The sequence below is a fragment of the Abrus precatorius genome, unplaced genomic scaffold (assembly GCF_003935025.1).
Source record: "Abrus precatorius isolate BTA unplaced genomic scaffold, Abrus_2018 Scaffold11, whole genome shotgun sequence".
Taxonomy (NCBI): domain Eukaryota; kingdom Viridiplantae; phylum Streptophyta; class Magnoliopsida; order Fabales; family Fabaceae; genus Abrus; species Abrus precatorius.
Window position 1 is genome coordinate 24,055,999 of NW_020874303.1, and position 10,481 is coordinate 24,066,479.

At 25.8% G+C, this 10,481-nt stretch overlaps 1 protein-coding gene across 1 annotated transcript; it reads right to left on the reverse strand.

The window, feature by feature from the left end:
* Nucleotides 1-7,269: 7,269 nt before the first annotated feature.
* On the reverse strand, nt 7,270-9,760 carry LOC113853843 (peroxidase P7-like). Its single transcript, XM_027484511.1, has 3 exons — nt 9,545-9,760; nt 8,758-8,949; nt 7,270-7,821 (listed from the first exon to the last, which is right to left on the reverse strand). Exons 1-3 carry the CDS (start codon nt 9,758-9,760, stop codon nt 7,270-7,272), a joined length of 960 nt encoding a protein of 319 aa, XP_027340312.1.
* Nucleotides 9,761-10,481: the final 721 nt, after the last annotated feature.

Consider the following 10,481-nt stretch of genomic DNA (forward strand, 5'->3'; position numbering starts at 1 on the left):
TTTATTTATATTATTAAAATTTAAAAATTTATTTATTTATTTAACTTTTAATAACATCTTTACCTTTAGCTGATAACATTTTTATCGTTTTTCAAAAAGTATAAAACTTAACTAATTTTTTTTATTTTTACATCAAAATTTATAAGCTAACTTATTATTTTATATTTGGTTAAAGTTTAGAATTTGATTGACTTTTTTTTTCTTTTTTATTTTAATCATATTTTAGAAGTTAATTAACTCTTTTACAATTTTTGTCAAAAGTTTATAACACTGCCAATTCTCTTTACTTTACTTGTAGGTTAAAATCTACAATTTAATTGACCTTTTTATATTTTTATTAAAGTCTAGTATTTGTCTCAATTTTTATTTTCAATCTCCATTTTGTTTGATGTCTTTCATTTTTAGTGTAAGGCAAGTATTTATCTAGCATCTTTATTTTAAATCTAAGTCCAATATTTACATGACAACCTTTATTTTAATCAAAGTTTGGTTTCTACTTAATATTTTTTATTATTTGTCTAACACAATCTATTACATAGTTCTAATGTTTATTTTACATTATTTTTAAATATTTTGTTCAAAAATCATCACATATTTGACAATCTTTTACACTTTATTTTTTTCCTTTTTTTTCTTATGCTGTTTTTCTCATAATTGAGCACTCACCATATTTATTTTTGATATTTTATGTATTTTATCCGTTTTAGACAAAAATCAATTCACTTCTTTACTCAATTCTTATCATTATATACATCTTTATATATATTATTTAATAAAAACTAAGTAAAAGAATCAATTGTAAATACTAATTTTTTGTCTAAATATTTTTTTAAAAAGGTAATATAATTTTGTTTTACCAAAAATGAAAAGTAATAATTTATTTTTAATAAAATAAAAAATTGGTCTTAGAAAATTTTAAAAAATAAATTTATCTTTTCAAAAATGAGAAATTAAGTATTATGAGAATAAAATCAGATTAAAGTACCAAGTTTTTTACACCAAAAAGGAAAAGATTAAAAAATTTGACCTCTAATAAGAGAACCTCAGAAGCAAAAATTGAGTCAAAGAATAGAAAAAAAATAAAAAGAGAGTATATAACATTATCTTAAAGCCTAAAAATTTAAGTAAGTTCTTCTCTTGTATCAAATCAAATAAAATTTGTTTTTGATTTTCATTAACTAGTGTTTGGACTCATTTATGTATTTTTTATGCAATAGTTACATTGTCCAAGTATATATGAAACTAAATTTGCCAAATAACATAATTATTTTTCCTAAATTAACCTTTGAAATATAATAAAATAATAAAGATCATGAACCAAGAAAAAAAGAATATTCAAACTTTAACTAATCTTTTTTTTTTGTCCTTTTGAGTTATGGTGTCTTTATTAAAGTTGTTACTGAGTTACTGAATTACTGAGTTACCCTCATTCATCATAAGTTATGTCATTTTTAACATTTTCTTTACCTTTAATTACTACAAGTCGCATCTTTCTTGTTATTAATATTTTTCTAGAGGCGAATAAAAAATATTGACTCGATTAAAATTAGCTTATCCAAAGCAATAACATATCATGATGGATGAGTTAGATCGATTATCGAGATTATTTGATAAAAAAAAACAATTTAAAATAATTAAATTTAATTAAAAATGAGTTTTAAAAATTTATGTTGTCAGTGTCCAATCTGACAGAGAATGACACCTTTCAATCTCACATCATATTTTATCTTTTTTTACTTATGTTGTCTATAGCCACTACAATGTTGCACCTCTTTTACACTCACATCTAATCTCTTACATATTCGAGAAAGATCAAAATACATATTTTTACAAAATAATCTTTTTATTTCTTTATTAAATATTTATTATTAATATTTACAACATTAACTCTTTAAAATTTTATAAAATCTAGAAATACTTATATAATATATTTTAATTATTTATTTTAAAAGTTAATTAATGATATTATAAAATTATTTATTTTATTTTTATCTGATTTATTTATTTTATTAAGTTGATGTGTTTATTATTTTCTTCTTAATAAATATATATTTATTTAGTAGTAATGTGATTTTATTATATTTAATCTTTATAAAATTTTAGAAGAATCGTATTGAAAGGGTCTCACTTTAAAACACTTCAAAATCTCAAGTGATTGATTTCTTAAATTTGATTTCTTTAAAATAAAGAGGTTATAATAATAATAATAATAATAAAATGAGTTTGTACTTAGTTTAATTATAGTTATTAATTAAAATTATAATAATTTTATAATTTTTTATAAATGTATAAATAATTTATCATAATTTTAATTATTTTTTAATTAATGACTGTACTTATATTTTATTTAAAATATAATAATTTATACTACAAAAAAGATAAATTTAATCTCTCATTTAATATATAAAAAAGACTCTAAATATTATATATAAATTTATAATCATTTATAATTTTGAAATCCACTTTTCCTTCATATTCTAGTTGAAATTTATTATTTGAAATTTGTGGAATAACAGAAACAAAGAGATTTTTCTTTAATAATAAATTTTTTCTCTAGAAACTTAAATTTGATTTTGATTTCCTTATCTTCTGTGGCAGGAATAACTATAAGGTGAGATCTAATTGGTAGGAATTGAAGCTTTAACCAAATAGCAACCTCCTATAAAAAATGCAACTTAAGTTAAACATTGATTAAACTTCATCCCAAGCTGATGGAATTACCGGATATGATGGACTCAAAATAGGCTCATTGTAGTTTTTCACAATTTTTTAGACCATTGTTCTCCATTATTGCTGAGCTCTAGGGCGTGTTTTGAGGACTATAACTTGTTGTGACAAAAAAGATTCAACTTATATGAGTTGAATGTGACTCTAATAAGGTTATTTCTCTTATAGTTAATCTTTAGAACTGTAATCACTTTCTATTTTTTATTATTAATAAAATTAGAAGATTACTTAGAGGGATTAAGTTTATCCATTTTTGTCATATTTTTAAAAAAGTTAATCAACTAGCCGACAAAAATTAGGTCTGACTATAGGTTACCTTATACTTATTTTGAGGAAGCACATTCTTCTTTATTGTCTTTTTTAAATCTAGATTGTTTAAATTTTCTAGTGCCTAAATTGTAACGTAGTTCTTTGATAGTTTTTGGACTTTTAGTCCTCTTTATAAGTAAAAAAGAATTAAAAATCTTGAAATTAAAAAAATAATTTTATATTCTAAAATTGTTTAATTAATTTTTCTCTAGAGTTACATCATTATTAACTTTTCATAACATGTAAAATTGACAAATTAAACTGTTAAATTATCTTTATTGTAATTTATATTAAATTTTATATAATCTGCACATTTGTAAGTAATTTAAAAATTCAATAATTTTTTTATATTTTAAAAATATATTATACATTAAAATAAAGTAATACAATTAAGTATTTATTTATTTTATTTTATATAAAATTTTGTAAGACTGATATATTTGAGAAGAATTTTTAAATTAATGATTAAATTAAATAATTTCATATTAAAAAATTATTAAATTATATAAGTATTTAAATTTGACGCATGATATTAATATAGAGATCAATGTTTTTTAAAGTAACTATTGTTAAAATTACTCAATTCAATAATTTTTTAAAAATAGTAAACTTTAATTAATTTAGCTGTTGAATAATATAATATTAACATGTTGATTATATTTATTAAATTTTAAATGAATTAGACATTCATTAAATTTTATTTATATTATTTTTAAAAGAAAAATTTTAACTTTAATAATTTACCAGAACCTGCAAGTCTCTTGATGACCTAAAACCAGAAAATTCACGGCTTTTATAACTAATAAATAGCATTGTATTAATTAAAAATAAATAAAAATTACGAACATTATTATTTCAAGAGATTAAAATACATTAAGAATTTAAAACCTTTCAACATAACTGTCTGCAAAAGATTTTATTTTGTAGACGATATTTGTGATTTAAAAATTTATTAAAAATATAAAAATAGAAAATAAATTAAATATAACAATAAATATAATTTTAATAAAATTCATATATTAAAATTGGCCCCTCATAGTCTTGGCCTGCCTCTGAAAGTGTCTCATTTTAATTATTTTTTAAAATGAAGTTTGTTCACATATATCTTAACGCTAATTCAACCATATCTCATAGTTACATATTTATCATTTATTATTTATTATGCTATTTCAGGCATATAGCTAAAAGAAAAGCATTTGTATTAATAGTCAAAGATTCAGTATCAATATACAAAAGCCCTCTCATTCAAAATGTACAAATTCATAAGAATGAAAATGATATACCAACATAGATCGAAAATGAAAAAGATATATCAACAAATAGAGATGTTGAATTATACTTTAAGGGATTTGGTTCCACATGATTTGGCATTCATCAGAGACTGAAAAGGGAAAAAAGATAGACACAACGCATTTGATTCAATAACTCATCCCTTGCCTTGAGTTCACAATAAATCTTGCAAAAAAAAAACACAACGAATTTTCACTCTAGTTTATGGAATGAAAATAAAGTACATTGGTTTGCTTCCAAACAAAGTTCTTTCCGAATTTGTTGAACAGATACTTCAACACATTTGCAAACTAGAAATGGGTAACTTTAAACAAACCCCAAAAAACTCAACAAAGGAAAACATCAATGGCAGTCCCGACAAAAATGAGGTCTAGGTAAGGATGATATCCTATATGTTTTAAGATACCTGCAGCTCCATTTGAGGACGAGAATGAAAGAAAGAAAGATCTCTTGAATCATGTTCAAGATGAGGATTCTATTCTTATAATGTATGCCCGTATAATACAAATCACACATTTATTCTGAATAATTATCCACGCATATTATATTTTAAAATATTTTCCTACTAATAATTCAATTTTAAAAATGAAAAAGTGTATTAAAGTCTTACACATAGGTCAATGTTCTCATCCATCGATTCATTCTCCATTCTCCATTCACCAAATTTACAGTCCAACTGTTATTTGAGCTACAAAATTAGAAAAACATGGACAAGTATCCACTAAAATGTGAGTATGATTAACAATTAGAGTAAGGTTAGGTAAATAAGGTAAATCTCCCAATTTAGGTTTTAAAATCAAATCAATGATCAAATTCACAAAATTAGTTCAATTTCCATTCCTTAGTAATTAATTAAACTCGATTTCTAGCAGGAGACTTAACTTGAGAAATGTGTTGAGTTTAAGAATTCAAGGTTACACATAATCAATTCTTATTCTTGAGCAATCAATTATTATGTTACTTATTTTACGCTTGGATTATTCACTAATTTTTCAATTACAAGACCAATCATAAAGCTACTGTATGAATGATCAATAATAGAGGCATTGAAAAACAAAGCAGGCAATCAAATTAGATTTAAAAAATTGTGAATTAAGATTGTACAGATTGAATCACGTGAGTTCAAATTAGAAATCTTGTTCTAAGTTGAGAATTCAACAAATCATAATAAAAGGAGGAGAAAAAAAATATTATAAGATTAAGATAAAATATCTTATTTTCATAGCAACTCAAAAAATATATTGAATCTTTTAAAAATATTAATTAAAACACTTATTTTTAAACTATTGGTGGGTACATGATGAAAATTGGCTGTGTAATACTTTCTCTGATTTTTTTTATAAAAAGTAAAAGAGTAAATTATCAGATTAAGAAAAATAATTATATTTTTCATAAATATAAATTTTATTCTAAAATATCTATAATATTAAATGATGTAGTTAATAATTTATATATTTAATTATAATAATAAAAATATAGAAAGAAATTTAAAAATACATCTTGAATTTATTATTTATTTTTTTATAATAAAGATTAAGAAAATTCTCTATTTTATTTTTTTATAGAAAGAATCGAAAAAAATTTAACATTAACTAAAACTCTTAATTAATGACTGATGTGACATATAAAGAAAACGGTGAATATATGAAAATATCAAATTACATTTGATTACTTAGAGCATGTACACAAGTAAACATTGTGTATTTAGTAGTATGATAGAGGCTACAACTATAAACTGGCTCTACTATAGTGTGGGCACAACAATTTATTAGTGTCCACACACTATTATTTACTATAATAGTTAATTTCATCACTTTGTTTTCTTTTTCTTCCTCAAGTACATCTCTCATGAACCAAATTATAAAATTTGATAAAAAAAATAAAAATGATGAACATCTAAACTAACCTATGTAAAAATGAATATTGAACAATCAAACTACTAGTATATATATTTTAAAAAAATTATAAAATAAAATAATATCACGTGCCCTTTAAATCCACTTAAAAAGACCTTTGTTTTTGTTTTTGTTTTTGTTTTTATTTTTGTTTTTTTTTCTGTTGCCTCAAAATTTTATAATTTTAACTTAATTATATTTTTTTTTGCCACTTGTCAATTTACAATTTTGGTTTATTAATTTGCTAATTATTATATAATTAAGACCTTCATTTGTACTCAAAATTTTTCAATTTTCAGAACTTTTAAACAATTAAAATTAAGAAAAGTAAAATTATAAGTAACAAATGATTTTTTTTTACTTAGCACAGGACGACAACAGAAAAGAAATACAATTCGCATTGAAATGATATGAAGTTAACAAAGTACGAATTGGAAAGTATTTGTAAGTTACAACTTTTGTCGTATCAATATTTTAAAATTGCTCTGCGGTATAAAATACTGCAGCAGTACCATACTAGATAACGACCTTGCAAAGCATAAACTTGTAGCAAGCCAAATCATTGCTCATATCCTTTCCTTTTTACCTTTAATCTGAGGGTGACAGAGATTTCGAATCCAATTCAAAATTATTTCGATTCATTCATTATAATCATTTAAACTAAGACAAGCAAGTCGCAACTCGTATGAACATTTTATGAACGGTGATTAAGAACATTCAAATTACCAAAAGGAATAAAGCACTAACTACATTACATGATTGCCAAAGTGTCCAAGATTATGCTTTATGAGTAAGACTCTGTAATTAAATCAACCACTCAGACAGGGGATCTATGTAATGAGAATGATTTTTTAATACACGAATAAACCAAACAAATTTAAATCGTACAATTTTATACTGATAATTAAGATTAAAAAAAGTTTTCGATCCTCATACACTTCATTTATTCAATTGCTAATAAATATGCTCTCTTGTTAGCCCCAACCCAAAAAGATGAAACTAATTATTAATTAATATAACTAATTTATTTTTAAAAAAAATCCAATGATCAATTCACAACCCTGCAATTCTTTCTGATTTCTCCACTAGTCCCAGTGAGAGGACTGATATTGCTCATCTTAACCATAGCAGCTGCAAAGTCACTGAAAAAAGCAGCATTATTGGTACTGTAAGTCCTAACCAAAGCATCTTGAGACCCACCATTGAAAAGCACTTGATCTGAGTGGAGAAGGCCACGGTTAGCCACAAGCTCTGTGTAGTAATTGTTGTCAAAACTATTAGGAGTGAGGGACTCAAGAGGGGACAAATTGGTGTCCCCACCAGATGCAGGGCAAGTGGCCCTTTTGGATGTGGCAAAGTTTGTGTCAATATTGGTCTCATTGTATATGCGGGTTCTGAAAAATTGGCACTGTGCTTTGCCTATTGTGTGGCTACCAGAGAGCACAGTGAGGTCACGTGCACTTAGGCCTTTGGCGGCGAACATGAAAGTGAGTGTTGCAAGGTCAGAGAATGGTGAAGGGATTTGGTTGTTGGCATCACTCTGGCTCGCTGTTCTTGCATCTCTTCTACCAAGAGCTACTTCCCATGAGGGTCCTCCAAGCTATGTAGCAATTGATCAATGATCATAATGAATTATTGGGTCAGCAAGGGATCAATGAGTTCAAAATAAAATTGGAAAAAACATGCACCACAAGACAAAGTTTATTGGTACTTGTATTTTTCAGGTTTTTGAAAGGGATAATAATTAGTGATTTTTCTTGAGAATGAGACAAGGTTGACACAAGACTTTGATTAAATGAACCATAGTTTTTATTTTCTCTCTTGATTATAATTTATCTTTTGTGATGTAATTTTATGCAAGATATATATTTGGATGACCCCACTAAATTACCTAGAGTTGACATGGTGATCAATTAGGTGTGGGAGGAAAAGTAAAACCCGAAAGTGGGGAACATGGTTTGAAAATAAGCCCATGCCAAAAGGCAATGTTAGGATAAAAACAAACATCAACTTAGCTAGCAACTTGTGAGAATGACTGCAGTTGGAATCTCGTAAGATTTCAATGCATTATCAATAGCAACAGGAAAAACCTAAAATTACTACATTCGCAATTTTTTTCTTAAATAATTCCTTATACATTTACCTTTTTGCACATATAAATATAATTGGTACTTTACATTGAGCGTGAAAACATTATAGATTGTTTATTAAAAAAAACTAAGTTCATTATTTGAAAATTGATGTAAAAATTGAACATTAAAGGTAAACACGTGTAAATTATATTATTTTACAATTTTTGGCCCGTCTCCTTTAATTTCAGGCCTGAAGTCATATTTCCCAGTCAAGGAATTTTATTTATTTTTTAATATATTGTTTAAACTGTTTGTGATAAGAAAGTAAATTTGTTGAGTTTTGTATTCAAAATAAAAATTTACAAACATGCCTGCACAACATAATAATAGATTTAGTGCCAACAAATAAAAAAAGAAATGGGTCATGCAAAAGAAAAAAAAAAAGAAATATAGAAATGACTTACAAGAGCTACTCCATCTCTTGCTGCAAGTGCAAGAATATCTGCACAAGAAACTGTGCCATTGCAAACAGCTTCAACATTGGTTTTAATGGTATCAATCACTTCGTAACCCCTGGCTGAATTTTGGTTAGGTAATGCATTTTTCTCACCGACAAAATTGGCAGTGTCATCCAATAATATCGATGCATCACAACCCTGAAAATTTACAAAGAAATAAAACTATGTTAATGTTACCTATCTCCATCTCCATCTCCATAATGTCAAGTTCTAACTATATTCTAGCACGTGACACTCCATTAAAAAAAGGAAAAAGAAATGATACTTTCATGCTACTTATTACTTTCTTTCTCTTTTGTACGGTGTGCATCAATTGACTGGGGTCCAATTCATATACAAAATTACAAATTATTCATTATGTGCAAGTCCTGTGCTTTTAAAAAACAAACAAAAATAGAACATTCTCCTCAAGTAGTTTCAGAATTATATACATATTTTTTAACAAATCTAAAACATTAAAAAAATTATAAGTAAAAATTAAAATTTGTAACATTTAAATAAATGCGAATTCATACCCCTTTAAACATAATTTCAAAATTACTAAGAGATTATCAAACTTAAACCTAAAATGTGTCATTTATGTTTTAAAGCAAGAACTTTAGAAGAACTAATCATGATCACCAAAAATCATATATGAATACTTATTGATTTTACTTAAATATAATCTTATTTATATTCATAAACACTCCATATAAATATAGATATAGAAGTGGGAAAGAGAATGTGATCTTACATTTACGAAGCAGTCATGAAAGAACAAGCGAAGTAGAGAGGCCCCAAGCCGGACTTCTCCGTTGATGGCTTGTGTCATTGCATTTCTCACAATGGTTTGAAGATCAGGACAAGTTTTATCATAGAAATTGGTAGAAAGTTGTGCATTGTTAGAACAAGTAAGAAGAGAAAGAATGGAGAGTGCAACAAAGAAGTGGGTACGTAATAAGGGTGTCATCTACGTAGCTATAAAGCTTTCAACCACAAATAGTGAAGAAGCCAGCCCTTTGTCTTGTGTGTTGAAATGATGAAGAAGGGTATGGAAGAGGGTATGCAATATATATAGAGGAATTGTAGTGCATGCAAAAAGAGCAAGGTAGTGATGATGGAGATAAATCTAAGAAATGTGGAAAATAGTGTCCCCAACTTTCAAACTTGACTGCTCCATACGCGTTTTACTTATTAAAGTTCTTGGGAACTACAGTGGGAAGAGAACTTGTGAGATAAAAGATGAAGATGGTTCACCATTAGAGAAGTTTGACTTAATTCCAAAGGAAAAAATTGCATTATTGAAGATGGTGAAACACAAACAAAGGGAGAAAAAAAAGGTTAAGTATGAAACTATATAGTCCTTCTGGCTGGATCATATTTCAAGTGGAAAAACATATTTCACAGTGCTAGATTTCAGCTTGAGACGACTTGGAGAATGTGCCCAGCTATTTTGTGATAATTAATTTAATTTATTCTGTTAGCCTAACCAGGTTTTAATTTAATCTTGTTTATTACCCACCTCTTGTAGCAATTAACCAAGAGTACTATACTTTGAAATGTATATGATTTTATTTTTTTCAATTCCATAGTTTTGAATTTTGAAGAATATGGGTGAAGATGTCACAAAGATCTACTATACAACGTAATTCTTTCATGGCCAGAGGTGATCAATGTTTAAATGTTAATAA

Bases quoted from the DNA above. Each gene is read 5' to 3' on its own strand.
- LOC113853843 (XM_027484511.1), bottom strand. From the start codon at position 9,760: ATGACACCCTTATTACGTACCCACTTCTTTGTTGCACTCTCCATTCTT. The intron at 8,950-9,544 runs GTAAGATCACAT...GTAAATTTTCAG, and splicing joins TTCATGACTGCTTCGTAAAT to GGTTGTGATGCATCGATATT. The intron at 7,822-8,757 runs GTAAGTCATTTC...ATTGCTACATAG, and splicing joins CAAGAGATGGAGTAGCTCTT to CTTGGAGGACCCTCATGGGA.